The sequence below is a fragment of the Heterocephalus glaber genome, unplaced genomic scaffold (assembly GCF_053883595.1).
Source record: "Heterocephalus glaber isolate CG9 unplaced genomic scaffold, H.glaber_assembly_v1.0 deba00000122, whole genome shotgun sequence".
Taxonomy (NCBI): Eukaryota; Metazoa; Chordata; class Mammalia; order Rodentia; family Bathyergidae; genus Heterocephalus; species Heterocephalus glaber.
The window spans coordinates 4,891,256-4,913,076 of NW_028258138.1; the positions used below are offsets into that span (position 1 = coordinate 4,891,256).

Below are 21,821 nucleotides of genomic sequence, written 5' to 3' on the forward strand. Positions count from 1 at the left end.
ATTTTTGTTTTTAAACTAGTAAACAAGTGATCATTACTGTAAACTTTGGTACTGAAAAAATGACAGCGATAACCACAAAATACAAGTTGTCCCTTCAGCTGAGGGGCCGAGACACACGTGTGGGCAGACACACAAAACATAGACACATAAATATATTCGAAGAGGGTACTGGGAGGGGGAGCACTGTTAGCCATGCACTCTTATGAAATGATTTATTCCTTGTTGCTATTTTTTATTTTGGGGGGGTACCAGGGATCAAACTCGGGACCTTGCACTTTCAAGGCAGGCGCCGGAACCACTGAGCTAAATCCCTGGCCCACTTGTTGTTATTTTTTAAATAATGCAATTCTTTTTACTCATATTTGAGGCAGGGGGAAAGCCCTATATGGTTGTTCTCTGTGTACACATTCAGGGTTCCTTATGGTTTGAATTTCCTTACCAAAGTCACAACCTTATACAACACCTAGGGAACTAATACACGTTTTCAAAGAAACACAGACATGTATGAAATAGCTGTTTATGAGACACATAAAGAAAAATGTAATATTTAAAATTGATGCCGGAAACTCAACCATTAAAATAGCGATGGTGTCACTTAAGGCACAAGACCTGCTTCTTTTACTTTGGAAGGAAAGAAAAAGGATGGTGTTTTATGTTTGTTGACATAGCTTGAACCCTGAAACCCAAACCGACTTATTTTAAAATGCTTAATTTACCATACTCAGCAAAATACTCAAAACAGGGCATTGCGCATTTTCCAAGCTCTGAGTGTCCTGCCCTGTCACACGGGGCCTTTTAGTGTCGCATTTATCATCTGCAGCTTTCTTGGCAGGAAGCAAAGCTATTCAGCAAAACATAAAAAAGCTCTTAGTAGAAAGTCATTCGTTTTGTAGTTAGAAGGGTTTTACAAATACTAAAATATCACGTGGAAGTTCTGCTTTAATAAGGCTGATGTAGGAGACCTGCCTAGGGAGTTTTATAGTGACAATTCTCTCTCTATATATCTATATTAATGTAAACATATAAAGAGGAGAGAATTGTAGCTTTATATTAATGTAAATGTAAATATATAAATACATGCACATATATATTCCAGCATTCAAAAGCACGAGTAGATATGTAAATACAGGAAATACCATGTCAACCATAATTTTGAATAAAGGTCAGAACTCTTTTATCATTCCAAAATTTGTTCTATAAAAACATTTCCATTATTTGAAGGCTGATTTACGTCTAAGACAGCCTCTGAGTTTTCCAGACCATTTTATAATGGACTCACGAATTCAGAAAAGCACTGGGCATCATGGTACATGCCTGTAATTTTAGCAGTCGGGCATCTGAGGCAGGAGGAACCCCAAGTCTGAGGCCAGCCAGGGCCCCATAGTGATTTTGAGGCCAGGATGAACTACATAGTGAGACCCTGTCTCAGAAAACAAACAAACAAAAATGAATTCAGAAAAGCAAGCTCTTTCTCCATGCTCCTTAACCCTCCCCTTTTTCCAACCCATGATTATAACAGGAATTCTGAAAACAATAAACAACTCTGGGATTAAAACACAAATCTGATTCTGGAGAAGCTTTTCTGTAAGTCCCTGAAGATGTTTCTCTACAAAGACATCCTTTACATACTTTTTTCTCAAAAGGAACTTCAAGTAAACCAGAATGATCATTTTTCCATAAAAACATGGGTGTGAGCGAAATGATCAGCCAATACTAAAACAGAAAATTTTTTTTTTTTTTTTTTTTTTTTTGGAGACAGGGCCTCACTGTGTAGCCCAGGCTGGCCTTGAACTCTCAGCAATCCTCCCGCCTCAGCCTTCCAAATGCTGGGATTACAAGAGTGTGCCACCACGCCAGCAACAAAATTTTTCCATTTTATTTTTTTTCATTTTTTAAAAAAACACTGAAATAATGAATTAAAAAGCTGGCACCCTATTTATTAGCCTCTAACACCCCACTTTGACAAAACTTTAGGAGAAAGGAGTGAATCCTCAGGACAAAGGAGACTGTCCTGTCTTGAAAGCCTGGTTTAAATGTTGCTGCTTTATTTAAACTTTCTAAGGATTACCAGGAATGACTTGAAATGTTTCCATTTTTATTCTTTTTGACAAATGAAATCACACACTAACTTCCCGCCTGGCCCCCTCTGAGGGGGTCATCACAGAGCCCCAGGATTAGGAGGTGGTCTGAAGGGGTCTAGGGAGGGTTTCTGCTGGAGGTTTTGTCTGTGGCTCTATTTTCTCGGTGCTGGAAGGAAACATTCCACAAATAGTGCAGAAAATAGAACTGGGAAAGCCTTCCAGGCACAAGATTCTTGGTCATGAAGCTGCCTGGCTGGGTCGTGCTGCTCCTCGAGCTGGCAGTGCCAGGTGGCCTGTGTACAGATGTCTCTCTGCCACCTTCGGGGCCACACGACCAGACCCCAAAGCTGGTCCCCCTGTCCCTTGAGCGCTGGGAAAGAAGTCTTCAGCCTCCCCTTCCCAGGTCTTCACAGGCGAGGGAGTCCAGGCCTTGAGGAATCAGTATCATACCCTTGCACAGCATTTGTGTTCAGAACACTAGAGAGGTGCTGAGGGTCAGGAATTGGACCTCTGAGAGGAAAATCCTCACAGCAGTGGTTTTCCTGGTGTCGCCCATTCCAGCACAGCGGCTTCCTGTTCAATGTGGCCTCAGCCCAGAGGCCTGCCATGGTGTCTCCTGGGCAGTGCATCTGGAAGTAGGAGATGCCCCAGCGTTGAGGTAGCGACCCCAGGAATAATCTCCATATCATGAGGCTTTCGGGAGGGGACCCAAGTCCTCCTGCAGGTCATGCAGAGACCCAGCCGCACCCCTGGGCGGCAGCCCCAGCATCAGTACAGTCATCTTGGACCAGGAAGGCCAGAGACACATTTCTGGCAACGTGGGAGAGACCTGGCAGGGCCTGAGGTCCTGGCTCACAGCTGAGGAAGAAAGAGCTCCTGTGGGGCAGGTCCTCCTCCACACCGTGGTTCCTGGCCTGTCAGCTGGAGTGGATGGGAGAGCCATGGCGCCTGCCCCCTCAGGCCAGGCCCCTTATGGCATGTGACTGAGGGCAGGGGAGGCCTTGGCTGCTGGCTGTCTTCTCCACATGCTACTGGAAGGAGCCTCTGCATCCCCTCCAAGGCCACCTTGGCACCTTTCCTTTCGGGGGCCTCAGGGGGCCTCTGGCCCTGTCAAGAGTGTGGCACACAGTTCGGAGCTGGCTGAGCAAAAGCAAATGTGTCCCTTAGGATGAAGGTGTGAGCTGTGAGTGGATGTCAAAGTCCTGTCCCTGGCAGGGTGTGGCCTGTGACACGCCTGGCCCTCGCTGAAAGGGGCCACTGGTGACATTCTGACCCTCTCTTCCCTCACCAGGTGGAGCTCACGGGCAACAGTATTTACGAGTACATCCACCCCTCTGACCACGACGAGATGACCACTGTCCTTGCGGCCCACCCGCCTCTCCACCATCACCTGCTCCAAGGTATTTGGGCGAGGGGAAGGAAGCAGGCCCTGTTCTTAACTGTGACAGAGGCTTTGCTGCCTGTGCCTACCCATCCCCCTGTGTACAGACTCCAGCTCTGAATTCCAGCGTTGCAGTGTCTAGGGGTGTAGGGCTGGGCCACTGCTTTACAAGCGGGACCTGGAGGATGGAAGGGCCGTGCAGTTTCAAGGAGAAAATTATACCTCTCTCTCCTCTAGGTGAAATGTAGCACTTCCCTCCCTTCTGACCTGTAGGCTGTCCTGGGAATCAGAGTCCCAGTGGTTCTGCTAAGCACACACATCATGCATATTTTCATATCACATTAGGGTTGTGGTGGAGAGTTAAATGCCTTGTTTATGTGCATGGCTACTTTGAAATTCCAGTTCTGAGACTTGCTGCTAACTCTTACTATTTAATGTAGCAATAAAGCAGCACGTTCACATCCATATCACTAGGCGTTTCAGTATCTTGATAACTCTTTTCCTTGTGTAATCTCATATATTTTACTTCACCCATTTAAGCAGATTATTTTGAGCAGGGATCTTGGTGTTATGCCATGGCACACATCAGTTAGGAAGCCCTGGGAATCGCCCAAATGACTCCTTAAATTACAACTGTGATGAGTGCTAGGAAGACACAGAACTTGTTCCAGTTTCCTGGCCTTTAACTCCCTCCTGTGAATGCCCAGCGAGGCCACCGGGTGTACTCTGTCCTGTGTGCCTTGGACTACAGTTCCCACCTTGGCCAAAATTCCCCACTGGAACAAAACGCACAAGATAAAACTTCAAGAGTAATGAAGAGGGTTGTTAGCTACAGGAAAAAATGAGTTCCATTCTTGTTGCCCCCTCCTGGGAAGCATTATTAGGAGGCACGGAGCAGGGGCCACAGAGGAGCATGCTGAGTTGTCAGACTCCTTGCAGATGCAGCTTTGTGTCCCCAAGTTCTAGCTCCAGAAATATAAGGTATGATCACAGTATATGGGGAATGTTCACATTTTTAAAAATATTTATTTTGGGGTTTTTTGAGACTGTCCTGCTGTGTAGTTCAGGCTGACCTCAAACTCACAGCAGTCTTCCTGCCTCAGCCTCCTGAGTGCTAGGATTACAGGTGTGCACCACCATGTGCAGCAAAGTAAAAGATACATTGCCTATTTCAGGCTCTGACTGTTTCAGAGTCATTCTTCCTGTTAATTAGGCAGCTATCCCATTTCTAAGGACGTAGGAACCACAGACCATAGCCACCTTAGTCACCACATCCGACAAAGTCAAAACGAACATGAAAGGTAAGTTTTCCGTCAACTCAGGACCTTGAGACAGCCATAACAGCGCGACTAAAGATGCTCAGGAAAGAGCACATCCAGAACTGCTCCAGAAAGTGCAAAGAACAATGGGATAGGTGTGTTGGAAGCTTGGAGGAGTATTCAGGGGGAGGGAATATGGCAATGTCTTTTACTGTAGTAAATTTTAAAATTTTTTAAACATTCACCGTATGTTTCGATCCTGTCACGTAGCCTGGAGTCTAATCCCTCCTTCCTAAGGAGAGAGCCCACTGTGTTAGATTCTGAGACATGCTGGGTGGCTGTGGTCTGTGATTCCTACTCCCTTGGAAATGGGACAGCTGCCTACCTAAAGGAAGAGCGACCCTAAAGAAGTCATTTCTCACACAGAGCGCATGGGCTAGAGCAACACGCCTGATTCTGTGGGTTCAAGCTGGGCACATGCAGCAGGCGTCTCGGGCATTCCTCAGGACACCGTGGTGTGTGGCTCTGAAACGCTGCATGGGCACTGCTTGCATGGGGCCAGCCTTTCCCACCAGCCCCTGCTTCTAGTTCCCTCCCCCTCTCAGCCTCCATAAAGATCTCTGCAAAATGAAAGCAAATGAATCTTGGGATCTCATGAGACCCATTGGACCCCTTGCTTCTGAGGGGCTGAAGTCTGAGGCAAGAGGAGGACAGGAGAAGCAACAAGGCGGGGTGGGTGTTGGGGTAACATGTTTCAGTGCCAGTGGAGGGGTATGGGCTGCGCTTCTTCCCTAAGGTCTCATTTGCAGAGTTGATTTCTGTATCTGAACTGAGCCCCCATTGTTATATGGTAAATGTGTGAGAAGTGAGCTCTTCCCAAGATGGATAAAAAAATTGCCAACTGATGTGTTTTAGATCTGTGCTTCCACAGTGCAGCAGTGCTTAGCTTCGTGGTCCAGACAGGTGGCCATAGTAGAGGAAGCTTTAGGCCTGTGAATTCGGGGTGCCAGAGGAATTGTGGGTAAAACATGGCAGCCTGTCCAACTGGGAAGGCAAGGGGCCTGTGGGCAATTCTCCAACTTCCAGAGGGTGGTCCCCACCCTCAGAGTGTGGAAGGCCTTGCTTCCATTCCTAGTGGTAACTCTTCTTTAAAGATTAATTTATTAACCTCCACGAAGTGGCTGTTTATTTAGAGTGGGTGACCTCTCTCTCACCCAGAGGTGTGGCATTTCTGTTTGTGCCTGGGAATGCTGGCATCCCTGAAAGCAGAGGTGTTTCCTTAAGGGGCCATTTGCAATGGCAAGGCCAGAGGTTTGTGTGTGCCGCCTGGGAAAGAAAGGAAAGAAAGCTTTGGCCTAGCCACAGCTGTCAGGGGATCTGGGAGGACAGGGACATTGGCATGCTTCTTCCAGGGCTGGAAAAGAAGGCCAGAGCTTTGATCTGACCACACTGGGTCTCGGAGCCCACAACATCGCTGGCAGGAGGTGCATGTGGCCGGCTCCCTCTGCCAGGAAAGAGCCTGAGTTGTGGCTGGAACTTAGCATCCGCTACCCTGACAGAAGTCGGACACTTCTGGCCCTTCCTTGTAGCTCAGCCGCCCACCCCAGAAGTGGCCCAGGCCATTCCATTGGTGCCAGGCCGCACTGTGGCCTGTGGGCGGGGATGGTGACAGCTGGAGCTCTGCCAGGCCACCCCCGGACTGCGGGCTGGCCTTCCCAGGTCCTTGCTGTGGCTGCGGGTCGTCTGCCCTCCTTTGGTGCCCAGGGGAGCTGAAGTGGAAGCTCTGTGGGTCGGGGCTGGGCTTCTGGCTGTGGCTGTGGCCCTGGGAATTTCTTAGTGCTGTCTGGGAGGAAGATGGGGAAGCAGGTGAGACATTTCGCCTACAGAACCTTGCTCCTGCTTTCAGAATACGAGATAGAGAGGTCGTTCTTCCTCCGGATGAAGTGCGTCTTGGCCAAAAGAAATGCAGGCCTGACCTGCAGTGGATACAAGGTACGGGGGGCCTGGCAGGGTGGGGAGGAGCTGCCGTGGGTCCTCACTGTGTTTTGTACTCTGTGTCACCCTTGGGACCATGCACAAAAAGGAGGGTTCCGGGACCCAGCACATCGCCCCCCGGGGCAGAAGTCACAAGTGACCTCTCCTGGCTGCCCGAGAGCCAGCCTGAGGGCTGGTGCCTTACAGGGAAGGCCAGGCCCGGCTGCTGGGTCTCCTCACACCAGGCCAGGAGCCGAGGTGGCCCCAGACGGACTTCAGCCCAGCACCTGGCGTCCCATTTTTTGTGGAGCAGCTGCCCCTGGAATTCATGTTGCGAACCCAGATTTCAGGGCAGCATCAGGGCAGCAGTGAGAATTCAGAGCACGGGGACATTGCTCATATTCCAGAACCTCCCACCAAACCCAGCACTCATGGTGATGGTGAGCGTGAGCAGCAGCCTCCTCGAGGTGTTGTTCCTTGCTCTGACAATGCCAGGAGCTGGGAGCTGGTCACCTGTGACAGCCAGCTGGCAGGTTTGGTTTTGTTTTTTGATGTTTGAGACAGGGTCTCGATCTGCAGTTCAGGCTGGCCTCCAACTCCCAACAATCCTCCTGCCTCAGCCTCCCGAGTGCTGGGATGACAGATGTGTGCCACCACACCTGACTGAACAGCTGGCAGTATTTCACCTCAGAGTTAGGGTCAGCGGCTCCCAGACTGGAGCACAGGTTGCGGGAACTGACTCCTCACCCTCCTCCCTGGGGTCTTCTCTGAGGTCCCTCCCGCCTGGGAGGAGAGAGATCACTGCCGTCCACCACACTGGAGCCCGACGTGGCTGGCAGCCTTTTCTAGGAGCTTCTGCCCCTCTGAAAAGGAGGAGGGAAGTAGGGTGAGGGAGGACACACTGGTGCCTTGTGGCTTTGTCCTTTCTGGAATGACCTTCCCAGTCTCTGCTGGGCTGGGGTCTCCCTTCCCCTCGGCCCCTCTTCAGTCACCCCCACTCTGAGTTCTTCCCTGTAACCTTGACCTCACTCACTCTGGGTTTTTTAAATTTTAATTTAATTTTTTTCAGTGCTAAAGATTGAACCCAGGGCCTTCTGCATGCTAGGCAAGTGCCATTTTTTGAGGCAGGATCTCACTGTGTAGTTTAGGCTGGTCTTGAACTATGTAGCCCAAGCTGGCCTCCAACACGCAGCAATCCTCCAGCCTTAGCCTCTTGAGGGCTGCAATGGCAGATGTGCATCACCATGCCTGGCAAATGCTGTTTTTATATTTTGGGTGAGATACAATTCTTATTCTCATTGGTCCCAGGCTCCAAGCCTCTTGGGCCAGGCTTACCCTGCATCCAGTAGACACCCCTTAGACCACCTGGGTCTTGATTTGTTTCTGCCTGTCCAGCTGTCTAATCTTAAGCAAAATATACCATCCATCGATTCTCTCCTCAGCAATGAGAGTTGAAGGATTTTAAGATTTATTCAGCTCTAAAGACTGTTAAAATGTTCAGGAATCCTGGAGGAAGGGTTTTTGAAAAGACAATTTTAAGGCTAAGATTTTAGCATTCACTACCACTGTAACGATGGCCATGATCCTAGCAAATTTGACTGATTTTATTTAGTTAGTTAGTTTGGCAGGGCTGGGGATCATACCCAGGGCCTTGCCTGTGAAACGAGGCAGCACTGTGCCACGGAGCTGCGCACCCAGCCCGTTTACTGACTTTAAATGCTATAAATGCTTCTGCTTTTGAGGCTTTAAGACTTCACAGATGTTTCTGCCTGCCCCTGAACACTGTGCATTCTCTTCCATATGGTCTTTGGCTCTAACACTTGGAAGAGCTATGCAGCTTACTGTTTATTAAAACCTTGAATTATAAAAAAGCCCAAGAAATAAAAAAATTCAAATACATTCCAAAGGAAGGCTTAAAAATTCTACAGACAGAATTCTTAACTTACCGGAGCCACACAGCATGTCAGTAATGTAGACATCAAACTCAATCCTACCTAGAGGGTGAAGCTTCACAAAGCAAATGGGAAGCATGAGCAGAACAAAACACCTTTGTCCTGTTCTCTAATCACAACTTGGCAGTGAGTTAATTAATATGAATCTACCACACACGAGAGTCCTGATTGGTGGCTTTCCTTGCACGTAATTGACACTGCTTCCTAAGAGAGCAGTGCAGCAGGGCGGGTTGACAGCAGAGCTCAGAAGGACCTGGCTTGGGAAATATTCCAGAACCTTGTAGAACAGTGAGTCAGGAGGGGCAGGCGCCAGCCTGAGCTCTGGTCAGCCGGGCCCCTGCCGCCTGACTTGTTCCCTGCCCTCCCAGGTCATCCACTGCAGCGGCTACCTGAAGATCAGGCAGTACATGCTGGATATGTCCCTGTATGACTCCTGCTACCAGATCGTGGGGCTGGTGGCTGTGGGCCAGTCGCTGCCGCCCAGCGCCATCACGGAGATCAAGCTGCACAGTAACATGTTCATGTTCAGGGCAAGCCTCGACCTGAAGCTCATCTTCCTAGACTCCAGGTGAGTCTGGCCCCTGCCACCACTGCCCCTGCCATAACATCCTGGACGGCCCTGATGGTGGCAGTTGGCCCCTGGAAACTCTGATAGGAAGCCAAACCCAAACGAGGATAAGTCCCACCAAGAACGAGGATTAGAAAGGGATTTCTGAAAGCGAGTCATGAGTGGAAAGCATTAATGTCAGCCTCAGGAGCGGCCTTGTGATTAATTGGTTTCCGTTTGAGTCACCGCACCGGAGTTTGTCCCAGAAGCCTGTGGGGGGGCACGAGGTAGCCTCTCCTGAAGGCCCATGGCATCAGGGTCCTGCCTCTGCCCTCTGCCAGGCGGCTGGACTTTAGGACAAAGGATGAACAGAGGTTTCCATGCCCAGCAGCACGTGAAGCCCTCAGATCTGCAGCCCCACAGGCAGTTAGGTCGGAGCAGGGAGTGGCGAGGTTGCCCGCCCTGGGGACACTGAACCCCAAGCTCTGCAGCACTCAGTGTGTGTCTGGACCACAGAGGGAGTGGCTGAAGCAGAGGGTGACGCTTGCTCCCCGAGGCCTTGCAGGGGCCGGCTTGGGAAGCCAGAATGGAGAGCTTCCGGTCTCATACACCTGGGCAGCAGTCGGCCTTCTTATCTTTTAAATTTGATTGACTGATCGCGGTACTGGGAATTGGACCCCACGCCTTCACACTGAGTTACGTCCCCAGCCTTTACATTTTTTGTTTCTTTTTTTTCTTTTTTTGAGACAGGGTCCTGCTAAGCCACTAAGTTGCCCAGACTAGGCTTGAATTTGCAATCCTCCTGGCTCAGCTTCCCAGAGTGCTGGGATTACAGGCGGGCACCACCATGCCTGGCACTCACAGGTCTTTTTATCTTTTATTCTTAAATTTTATTTTGTTTTTAATTGGTAAGAATTGTATTTTTATGTGGGATAAGGGATGTACTGGGGATACATTCTGGAATAGGTAAAGAAATCCTCACACACCTTGAGCCTCGGGCTGGTAGGGCTTTCTTCCCTTTTCTCCCTGCCACAATGACAGACCTGCCCACCCCACGTTTTAAGAAAGAAGAAATTAGGTAACAGATGTAACACACATGGAAAACAAAGCCCTCTGCCTCCAGCCCACTGCCTCTTGGCCTGTGGATCCTTCACGGTGCAGGCAGAATGAAGAGAGGTCCGTCCTAACTTGGTGTGCGTGGCATGGCTCTCCAGGAGGAAGGGCGTGTACATTTTGTGTAAAGCCAGGGTTTACCGATTTTGTTTTCTTTTTCTGTTTCTTTCTCCCCACCAAGTCAGGTTCTTGTGCTCGCTCCTTGAACTCCTGGGTTCAAGCAGTCCTCCGGCCTTAACCCTCCAAGTAGTTGAATCACAGGAGTGCACCAAGATGCCTGGCTACTGAGTTTTTAATTGTTGTTGTTTTTTAACTTTATTTATTATTTATTTTTGGCACTGAGGAATGAACCCAAGGCCTTTGCCCTGAGCTGGATCCCCAGCCCCTTTTACTATTTTTTATTTCAAGACAGGGTGTCTCTAGGTCTCTCTGTGTTGCCCAGGGTGGGCTGGAACTTGACATCCTCCTGTCTCTGCTCCCAGAATTCTGGGATTATAGGTGTGCACCACACTCAGCTTTTTTTTTACTATTTAACAATTATAGTAAAATATCACATATATTGATAATTTTTAACCACTTGATTCTTTTTTGAGAAAACCAAACCTACCTGGTTAAGGGCGGGAGGTGAAGACAGGAGTTATGGATGCACCTCAGAACCATTCAGAAGCTAAGAGGTGACAAGCATTGGCTCAGTGGAGCTGGCATTATCCATCCCCAGACTCCAAGCAGAGAGAAAATGGAACTCTTCGGGGGAGACTGCCAATACCTTTGAGGGTGGCCAAATAGTGACAAATGCTGAGGAGAGGGGCCTAGGCCAGCTGCCTCAGAGCCTGGTGTGTAGTGATGGGGACACTTTTCCCAACTTAGGAACCATTTCTAAGGAAGTAGGCTGTCCAAGGGCAGTATTGAAGGAATCAAGGAGAATCCAGCTGATTTCTCCCTAGTTTTGCTTCCTAATATTTCACAGATAATTTGAGAAAAACCCAAGATCCAATGAATTCTCTAGAAAAGGAAGGGAGTATCCCTAGAGGAGAGATCTGAACTCTTTCCAGTCAAAGTTAGAGGAGGTTAGCTAGAAGCTGCCATCTGTTCCCTGAAGAATGCTTCAGATATGGCCTTTGTGGAGCATCTTGGGAGCTCCTACCCCTTGGATGTGGGGGTGCTATCTTGAAGGAGAGCAGAAGGGCAGCCATCTTGAAGGAGAGCAGAAGGGTGGCCATCTTGAAGGAGAGCAGAAGGACAGCCATCTTGAAGGAGAGCAGAAGGGTGGCCATCTTGAAGGAGAACAGAAGGGTGGCCATCTTGAAGGAGAGCAGAAGGCCGGCCATCTTGAAGGAGCCCAGAACGGTGGCCATCTTGAAGGAGAGCAGAAGGGCAGCCATCTTGAAGGAGAGCAGAAGAGCAGCCATCTTGAAGGAGAACAGAAGGGCGGCCGTCTTGAAGGAGAGCAGCAGGGCAGCCATCTTGAAGGAGAACAGAAGGGTGGCCATCTTGAAGGAGACTTTCTGCTCCTCCTGGAAAGCTGTGCTTCTTCCTGCTCAGTATCAGGAAGCTTTCTGAAAAATCTTTGGGCTTTTCCTAAGCTTCATTCATGGAGGAAGGACTTCAAGAGATCACAAGAGTGCTGGAGATCCCCTCACAGTCGCTGTGGTCTTTGTTCCATTTGGTTGCAGTTCCTGTCATCTTTGAAAAGCCTTGGGCCAGGGACCCAGAGGCCTAGGCAGGGCAGACATGTCAGTTTCTGTATCCAAACCCCAGCAGCCCCAGGGAGGCGTCGGCTGGCCCTGCAGGCCCCAGTCACAGAAGCGAGGGTGGTGGGGTTGGGGGTCCACTGCACCCCACCTGGCCCAGTCCCAGGCACAGCTGAACTCAACATAACCTGCAAGCTGGCTCCTTCGGGGTTGTGGATTTCACTTTGAAACTGTAGCTGGTGCTTTTGGGGAGGATGGGTGAGCCCAGCGATGTTTGGGGTTTGGCAGATTCCTGTGACAGGTCGTCAGACACTATGGGTTTGAGCACCCTGCCAAGCCCTTCCCTCCCCTTTAATTTTTAAAGCCAGTGTGGACTTTGATGAGAAACCTAATCCATGTGTTTCTGATCCATTTACATGTTGGGGCCCTTGCTCTAGCCCTCGACATCCAAAAGGTCTGAGAAGCCTCTTTCATCCCCGAGCTGTGGAGATGCCTGGCTTTCTCTTTGGGGGAAACCAGACGTCTCAGTTTTCCTGCCACACAGTTAGACTCTGAGGGGACTTGAAGTTCTAGGTGGCCCCGAGACTTGTCCCTTGAGCCCCGGATAACGGCTCGTGGGGCTTGGGAAGGGAAGGGATGTCCCCTTCCCCCCACCTCCAGCGCCATCCTCCTCCCATCCCGGAGAAAGAGTGTGGGAATGTACGCCAGTGTGTGCCCCGCCAGGGGGAAACACGAGGCTCTCCCAGATTTAGGACCCAGAGCCCAAGCAGAACTCAACAGAAAGGGAAGAGGGTTCAAGAACAGAAGGTTAAGTTTCCTGGTTTAATCTGCAACTAGCATGTCCGGTCCCGGCGAGCAGTGCCCAGGTCCAGCCTGCCCCGGCCTCCCTCCCTGTCCTCCAGAACTGACGTCTCCTTGTAGCCTTACTCCCCGCGGGAATCCCTGCTTGTCCCCCTCTTCCATCTGTCCTTGAGGTTAGGGCCACCTCCTCTCTGGGCCCATTTCCCCACTGCGTGGCCCCAAGCTTGGGACACATACCGTCACCACACGCTCGTCACCTGTGGACGGAGCCATCCCAAGGTTAGCTGGTGCGGCCTCCGACACCACTTTTCTTCAAAGAGCCGAATGGGAAATGAATACGCCCAGGCGTGATGACAAGAAAGAGGGGCCGTGTCACGTAAGCACTGGGAAAAGGCCTCCGTCTCCACGGAGAGCTTAAGGCCTCCCTTGTAGTCACAATATCTGCAGATGTTGCGCTGTTTTCTGGGGGGTCTGAAATAATCCTCCCCTGATCCAAGGCTCAGACATCTCCAGTTGTCCACAGTTCCCTTCAGTGGGAGTGGCCCAGCCACCGGGTTCAAGGCCACCTGTGCTGAGCAGCGGTGTCCAATGTGGAGTGGATTTAAAAGCCCACCCCGCAGTGCCCATCTGCAGACCAGGGGAGAAACAAAGTGCAGAATGCACCGCCCCGTAAACAGCAGGTTGTCCTTGTCAGGGAAGCGTCCCCAGTGTCAGTATTGCCGCTCCCCACAGAGGCCCCTCAAAAAGCTCAACCTTGAGAAAGGGTCTGGTTTGAAGCCGTCCCAAACATTCTGAAGAACACTGCTGCTCACAAGTGCTGCTGGTCCTGGCCAGCCTAGAGTTCAAAGATTTGTTTCTTGTTAAAAAAAAAAAAAGCACCTCTCAGTTTCCACCCCCCACCCCCACCCCGACTTTTAGCACTTGATTAGCTGTCAAAATCAATATTGGTTTAAACAAGCGGGTCTTCAGAGCGGGGTAACTCACGGAGCTGCGCTGTCCCCCAGGGTGACCGAGCTGACGGGCTACGAGCCGCAGGACCTGATCGAGAAGACGCTCTACCACCACGTGCACGGCTGCGACACCTTCCAGCTGCGCTACGCGCACCACCTCCGTGAGTAGCCTGTCTGGGCCGGGTGGGGTGGCCCGGGCGGACACGGCTGAGAATCTTTAAACCTCTGCGTGACTCCTTCCATCCCGAATGGATAAGCACAGCTCTGTGTGGCCGGTCCCCGCCCCCAGGGCACCCTCGGACACGGACGGGAGCGGGATGCGTGGGAGTCACCGGATCCTAGCTGTGGATCCTGATCTCAGCCTCCCCGTGAGATCTGGACACCAGTTGCAAGGAACAGTGGCACCGACTGACCGTCACTGAGCCCTGGTGTGATGATTGTGTCCCACAGTGGGAAAAGGCAGCTTGGAAGGAGAGCAAACAGTGTTTGATTTTCCCAGGGTGCAGCGTGCACATCTGGAATTTGGGCAGGGTGCAGTGGTCACGTTAGGAGGGCTGCTCTCCTCTAGTCCTGATGGAAGCGGGGTGGTTTGGATGGAGTGGACAGCGCCTCCTGCGGCTGCCAGCCCAAGGCTGCTGGTTAGAGGGGCAGGGGCCGGAGGGGCGGGGTCTGCAGTGCGGACCAGGCTCGCTTCCCGGCTCTGCTGCGCTCCGTAATCTGAGAGACCTCACAGGACAGTGGCTGGGGGCCCAGTGGGAAGTGGACAGCAGGTCCGCAGCTCGGTCTGCAGCTGCATCGTCCTCCTGGCTGTGCAGGGTGGATGGTGGCCAGTGAACATGATGTCACCCAAGTGTCACTGCTGTCACCCACAGCACCCTAGAAGCCACTGCAATAAGCAGGACTTTTGACTGGGCAGACAGACTCCTTACCCTTCGTGCGTCCTTTCTTCCTCCTCCTGCTCTTCTTTTTCCTCTTCTTTTTTTTCCAGTACTGGAAATTGAACTCAGGACCTTGCACTTGCCAGGCAGGTACAGTGCCACTGAGCTAAATGCCCTCTCCCCCTTTTTGAGGTAAGGTCTTGCTGTGCAGTTCAGGCTAGCCTTGAACTCAGTGATCCTCCTGCCTCAGCCTCCTGGATGCTGAGATTACAATTATTTTTAAAGATCAAATCATGACCTACAAAAATCTCTATCACTCTGAGACTCAGCTGGGTAGGGAAGCAGCTGCTTAGCGCTTGGATGGAATCTGTAGGTCAGAGTCGCTGACTGGGGGCAAAGTGTTTCTCGTGCAGACAGGGAGAATGATGAGGAGAAGGTGTCAGTTAGAGAATGAGATCTCCTGGAGACCTGAAGATGGTGTGAGGGGGAGATGCCCACTCCACAAGCTCCCCGGCCAAGCGCTGCCTTTCCCAGCGGGCTCCCGGGGTGGACATCAGGCCTCCATGCAGGAAGGGCCTCTCGCATTCAAAGTCTTCATTTCCATTTGTGGTGTGGGAATGGAGCCCCTGAGCTCAGGTCCCCATTGCTCTTATCCCTCGTGGCTGGCTAAGGGAGGGGGCAGGGATTCCCCCTCTTGGAAAGCCCAGGAGGGCTGCAGCAATGCTGGTTGTGTTGCTCTTGGGTCCCGGACATGGAGAGATGACCCCAGGGAGGCCGAGTCAGGCCAACCTGGAGGCAGCTGGTCTGGTCTTGAGTCTTCCTTCTGTGGTTCCCACAGTGGGCTGAAGCAGGCTGGTCTTCCTGAGCACGTGTGCTTGCCACCTGCATTGGAGGCATCCTGTGATGTACACCATAATCCATTCATCTCACAGGGAATCTGCCCTTGCCAGATGTTGCAGGGATCCGAGGGAACTGGGAGAGGGAAGGCGCCCGGAGGAGGTGCTTCATGGCCATGTTGACAGCCATTGCTGCTGCCCTGCTGCTGGCCTGAGCGACCGGGAAGATGGCCCGGCCTGGCCCGGGCAAGGGGAGCCGCATGGCTGGGTGCATGGGGCCCCCTGCGCCTGCCTCAGTGTCTCCTCTGCCAGCTGTGTCCTGTGTGAGCGGGAGGGGTGGCAGCAAGGTGGGGCCTCCAGCATGGCTCAGGCACGGGGAGCGACCATGGCCCGAGGGAAGGTCGCCCTCCCAGCATCGTCTGTCCATGTGCCAGCTCTCCAGAGCTTCTCCTGGTCCCAGCCCCATCCATTGTCCTCTGGTACCCTGGGTCTCACCTCCCCTGGGTCCTCACACCGAGCTCCTGCCCCGTGGGACCGGGGACCCACCGCCCGCCGTCCACTCCTCGGTTGGTGCCCAGGGCTGCCACCTGTGCCCCAGTTCCGCTGTCCTCACAGAGCCCTGCGTAGGTGGCCTGAGCTCTTGTTTCTGGAGGATTCTTTTGCCACCTGCTGTTCAGATCTTAAGGGCCTGGCTTCGTGAGCTCAGCCCGCCATGCCCACGGCCCGGGGCTGGAGGCCAAGCTGAGGGTACCACAGGGCTTTCCTGTGTGGCCTCTCCTTGGCTCCTGGTGGCCTCTGCTCCGAGTCCTCACACGGCTGACCCTGTGTGCGTCTGTCCCATCTCTCCTCCTAAGGACCCAGTCACGTGGATGAGCTTTAATCCCTCTTGAAAGCCCTGTCTTCAATACCGTCACATTCTGAGGTTCGAGGGGTGAGTGGTGAGGACAGGCTCACAGTCCAGCCCGTGACAGAGATGCTTTGGGGGAGCGTGCTTGTCCTCACCCAAGCAAAGAGCAAGGCCCCTTTTCTGTAGTCTGGCCACGCGGGTCGGCTTGGGGAGGGCAGGTGGGAGATCAGAGGAGGACAGTTGTCAAGGCCAAAGCTTACTTTGCTCTCGGAGGCTGGCCTGAGACACGGCCGGCCGTGCCCATGCCGGGACCTCGAGAGGAAGCGGGAAGCGGCCTGCCTTTTGCTCAGCTTTTTCATGGAGCTAGAATTTCTATCCCAAAGCGGCCTAGGTGCAGCGTGGACTGAGGGAGCTCATGCTTCGGGGACATCTCCTTGTCCCTGTCTGTCCCCTGTAAGAAAGGCTTTGTTTTGCAACCCTCTGGCCCACTTTCGTTCCAGGCAGCAAATTAAGGCTGACAGACAGGAGGAGAAATGATGCAGAGCCGAAAAGCTTGTGGCTGAGTGTGTAGGGCTGCACTCTGGATGGGTATGTGGGCTATCAGCTGGGCCGCAGAGAAGCGAACAGAAAGGCCCACGCACGGGTGTGTTTGGTCTCCGTTTCTAAGGCAGAGTCGGGGAGGTCAGAGATCATAAAATCTCTGCAGTTCGACTCTTAAAATGGTTGTGATGAGCTGGCTTCGTTATATCCAGCTTAAGATGATTCTGGAGAGCTTTTAGGAGTGTTGCAAGAAATCCGAGGAAGTAGGAAGTGCGAGGCAGGGAGGGAGCACTAGATGCTCAGTCCCGGGCTGTGAACACCGCGGGGCGCAGAGCTGAAAGGCAAGATGAGGGGGCATCTCGGGAGCCCAGCAGCGGAAGCTCCACCGCCTCTCTTGTTCTTTGGGGGCCACAGAATTGCCGCGGGAGCTTCTGAGGCCTCTGCCCCTCGCCACGCACTCGCTGGTGCTGCCTGTTGGCATTTTGGTTTTGTCGTAGACAAAATTTAGACAGTGTGAAAGTCACCCTTTGTAACCATGGTTTGCAGCATGTCCACAGACCCCGCCGTGCTGCCAGTGCCTTCTCTGTTCCCACACGCTTCCATCGTCTCCAGGGAAGCCTGGCTCTCGCTGTCACTCATTCTCCTCCTTCCTCCTCTGGCTACCCTGGTCGGCTTCCGTCTCTATGGCTCTGCCTGTTCTGGACTTGTGCGGCAGACTCGGTTCCCTGTCACTGTTGGCTCATCTGATGGATGCTGTTATGCCTGAGTTAGACAAGCGCGTGGAACCTGTGTTCAGCCCCTGAGCCTTTCCCTGTTTGTTCTTTGGGGAATTGTCTGTTCTTGCTTTTTGCTTTTAAGGTCGTGGTGGTTTTAATCAATTAATTAATTTTTGGTTGAGACAGGGTCTCACTGTGTACCCCAGGCTGGTCTTGAACTCATGGCGACCAGTTCTCCTGCCTCAGCCTCCTGAGTGCTGGGATTACAGGCATGCACCACCATTGCCTGGTTTAAACTTTTTTGTTTTTGGTAAGCAGGGTCTTGGTGTTTTTATTACTCAGTATGAACTCTTTATAAATTAGGGTAACTTCTTGACTGTTCTGCCTGAAGCATAGTTTCTCCTGCACTGACACATTCTGATGCAGTGTTGAAGTGGAGGACAGAGCTGAGCCATCTGCAAAGAGCCAGTGGTTGATGGCCGGGGGAGGGGCTGGGGCTGGGGGGTGGCCGCGCTGAGGGGGGTCTTGCTTTTGGCCCAGCAGGGGTTCTCTGTGAGCTTCCGGGGCTTCCTCCTGCAGCTGCCTATGCAACCAGACAGCCCCATCGCCGACTCCCTGCAGCTGGAAGGTCTGCGGCCCTGGGACGGCTGGGGTGCCTGCAGCAGCCCCTTTGCTCCGCTGCAGCCCAGCCCGGGGGTATTTCCCTCCCTTCCCCCTGCACAGAGGCCGGGAGGGGAGAGCACAGTTTGGGAGCACACAGAGGCTTTGGGGCTGCTGGGCGGCCCGCTGTTCATACCCATGTGTGGAAGATGGGTCCAGGGGCCCAGTCTTCAGGAACTGCGTCAGGGAGCCGAGGGTTTTTCCACATGTGCAGCATGGGACACTAGCGTGCCCCAGGAGAGCAGGTAGTTGGGAAGAAAACGCAGCGGCAGCAGAGTGACAACCCGTCTCACTCTGAATACACAGCCTTCTGGTGGATGGCAAACAGCAGCAGCAGCAATTCGATGCCTAGGCGAAAGCCCTGGAGTTCCAAGTTGTTTAAATAACTCCGTTTCTCACCGCCTGTGCCCAGGAGAGATTTTGGGCATTAGAGCCTACGTGTGGCATTTTGGATCCTAAAGGGCAAACCCGATTCTCAGTGCCGGGTTGTGGTTCGGTCTGGGGCGGCTCCCCCCAGGCACTGACTGACCTTGGGCATCTAGTTCTCAGTGTCCTTGGCCCCAAAGGCTGGGGCAGGGACGCAGGTCACCAGCGGGGTGGCATCGCCAGAGCGGGCCTGCCGAGGTCTGAGGACTCTGTCCCCTTGTGCTTGCAGTGCTGGTGAAGGGCCAGGTGACCACCAAATACTACCGGCTGCTGTCCAAGCGGGGCGGCTGGGTGTGGGTGCAGAGCTACGCCACCGTGGTGCACAACAACCGCTCTTCCCGGCCGCACTGCATCGTGAGTGTCAATTATGTCCTCACGTAAGTCAGCCATATTTGTTTCTTTCCTCCTCTCTCCCTCCCTACCACCCGCCCCTCATCACATGGCTTGCTCCTGTCAGCGCCACCTCCTCCCTCCCTCTCTCTTTCTGAACTGTGCATTTGTCTCCTGTTCTGTTTGGATCAGGGCAGCCCAGTCACGTGGGAAGGTCCCAGCTGTTTCTACGCTCCCGGGATGCTGAGGAGGGGCCCTCTCCTGGGTGTAGCTTGGACCCCAGCACAGAGCCCATCTGGAATGGGTCCAAAGACGGCACACATCCGGCCAGGATTTGAACCTGTGCTGTCAGTGCCTACAGCCTGCTGGTCCTCTTGACAGCTTCTGCCACTTGGGACAGAGGAAAACTCCCAATTTCCCATTTTCCTACATAGCTGTTGCAAATGATGGTGAATACTTGGCCCCTTAAAAGACCCAGAAGGTGCCAGGTGTGGCAGTGCACACCTGGAATCCCAGCAACCTGGGTGGCTGGGGCAGGAGGATCACAAGTTCCAGCCCAGCCTGGGTTACCTAGTGACTTAACAAGACCCTGTCTCAAAATTTTAAAAAGGGCCGGGGATGTAGCCCAGTGTGAAGGCCCTGGATTCAAACCCTGGTATCCCCCCTCCCACCCCCCAAAAAAAGACCCAGCGATCGGCTTCAGTCACAGTTTCAGGCCATTAGAAGCTGCCAGGGAGGGACTACTCTCCCATAGCTACTAGGTCCCCTTGCACCTCGCCCCGACCTGTACTTGGCGCTCTCCTGTTGCCCCAGTGCTACCCGGGAGGCATCATCTGTCCTGGGCGCACAGGATTTGGAGTCTAGGCTCATTCCTAAAGTGATGGACAGGTCCCGGGGTTGAGAAGTAGGGTGACTGCGCAGAGCTGTGAGCAGAAGCTTTCTACCTGAGCCCTGCGTGGCCTGGCCCTCTGGAGGCGACCCCTGTGCCCTGAGCACGCCTTGGCCGGGCTGGCTCTGCAGGGCAGGCATGAAGCCCTGGCGTGGTACACCTCAGCGTCCCCTGCTTCCGGGGTATCTCGAGGGAACCCCGAGCCTGGATGTCATCAGTGTCCGTGTCCCCTGTCCCTTCTGCCTGAAGCCTCCCTAGGGCCCACCGTCCTGGCCGCATCTGGGGCCATCTGGGCTGGAGCAAGCTGCCTCTGTCCCGTCCCCGCCCAGCCTCGGAGGTGCCGGCCGGCCGGTCTTCCGCTGCTCCTGATGCGAGCCCCAATCTTGCTCTCCAGGGACATTGAATACAAGGAGCTTCAGCTGTCGCTGGAGCAGGTGCCCGCTCCCAAGGCGCAGGACTCCTGGAGGGCCGCCTTGTCTACCTCACAAGAAACCAGGAAACTCGTGAAACCCAAAAACATGAAGATGAAGACGAAGCTGAGAACAAACCCCTATCCCCTGCAGGTAACAAGCCAGGTGGACGTAGCTGATGTGTCTGTTCCTGGGGCTTGGGACACGTGGGAGTGTTTGACTGATCTTCTGGTACTGGAGGCTGAGCGTAGGACATCACTCTGAGCTACACTCCCAGCCCTTTATTTTTACTTTGAGACAGGGTCTCGCTATGTTGCTAAATTGAACTTGCAATCCTCCTGCCTCAGCCTCCCAGAGTGGTGGGATTACAGGTGTGCGCCTGGCTGACACCAGGTCACATTCAGGAATGATGACCTTCTGAACATGCAGCAGGGATCCCGAGGAGTGGATGTCCTGTCTGCACCGTAGTGGCATGGCTCGGGGCAAGCCAGTACCCAGGTGGACAGTCAAGAATAGGGAAAAGATGACTGATGGGAGAAGGCACATCAGGGCTGCGGGATCTGTGCTGTGTTGGTTACCAGCCCATCCGTCCTGTTTCTGTGACATTTTCTGTTTGTTTTTGAAGCAGAGCTTTACCATGGAGCCCAGGCTCCTCTTAAACTCCTGGGCTTAAGCAGTCCTCCTGCCTCAGCTTCCCGAGCAGCTTGGATGACAGGTGCACGCCACTGTGCTTAGCGCAGAGCACTTTGAGAATGAAAATCTTCCCTGTTTTATAATGCAGTTCGTGCACTCTGGGAACTAGTGATGTCCACCTGTGTCTGGTGTGTTGTCAGCTCAGGGTGAGGACTCCTGTCACTCTGGGGCTAGGGCGCTGTCCCCACCAGGGCCTCGGGGTGGGGCAGTTCAGGCTCTCGCAGAGGCCGCGCCCGAAACTCAGACCTTCTGTGTCCCCGGCCGGCCGTCACCATCCTCTCTGCCCGCAGCAGCACGGCGCGTTCCACGTGGACAAACTGGACTGTGGCCAGCTCGGAGCATGGGGAGCCAGTGCCCCCGGTGGCACCCCAGAGCAGCAGCTGCACCCGGAAGGCAGTGACCTCCTGTACGCGCCGCCCTACGGCCTGCCCTTCTACCGCTACGGACCCTTTCCCCTGGATGCACCCGTCTTCGGCAGCAAGAAGCCCGTGCTGCCCGCCAAGTTTGGGCAACCCCAGGGCTCCCCATGCGAGGTGGCACGCCTCTTCCTGAGCACACTGCCGGCTGGCAGCGAGTGCCAGTGGCACTACGCCAGCCCCCTGGTGCCCGCCGGCCAGCCCGCAGCTCCTAAGGGCCTTCCCGAGCCACCTGGGACCGCGGCTCGGCACCTCGTGGCCGGCTATGAAGGTGGGTGCTGGGGACCGCGGGCGGGGCCCGAGGCCAGGCGGCTGGCACGGAACCCCCTGACTTTGGGCAGGCCTTCCCTTCTCTGCTCCGCGGAGGACTCCCCAGCTTCACACGGGGAGCAGCGGGCAGCCTGGGCCTGGGCACACTAGTGGCAGTGTGA

At 53.4% G+C, this 21,821-nt stretch overlaps 1 protein-coding gene across 4 annotated transcripts in view; it reads left to right on the plus strand.

Annotated features, from left to right (window-relative positions):
- Sim2 (SIM bHLH transcription factor 2) overlaps window positions 1-21,821 on the plus strand; it is a 40,715-nt gene that overhangs the window by 15,435 nt on the left and 3,459 nt on the right. For 3 of the 4 annotated variants that reach the window (XR_015451546.1, XR_015451547.1, XM_087212075.1), the window contains exons 4-10: window positions 3,373-3,481; window positions 6,628-6,713; window positions 9,016-9,215; window positions 13,804-13,910; window positions 18,882-19,029; window positions 20,266-20,434; window positions 21,265-21,661. Coding sequence is in view for 2 of the 4 variants with exons in the window: in XM_087212075.1 (XP_087068201.1) it covers window positions 3,373-3,481; window positions 6,628-6,713; window positions 9,016-9,215; window positions 13,804-13,910; window positions 18,882-19,029; window positions 20,266-20,434; window positions 21,265-21,661 (1,216 nt within the window). In the remaining 2 variants the exon portion in view is untranslated. The remainder of the gene's footprint in view (window positions 1-3,372; window positions 3,482-6,627; window positions 6,714-9,015; window positions 9,216-13,803; window positions 13,911-18,881; window positions 19,030-20,265; window positions 20,435-21,264; window positions 21,662-21,821) is intronic. The other variant, XM_087212091.1, reaches the window with a different exon arrangement.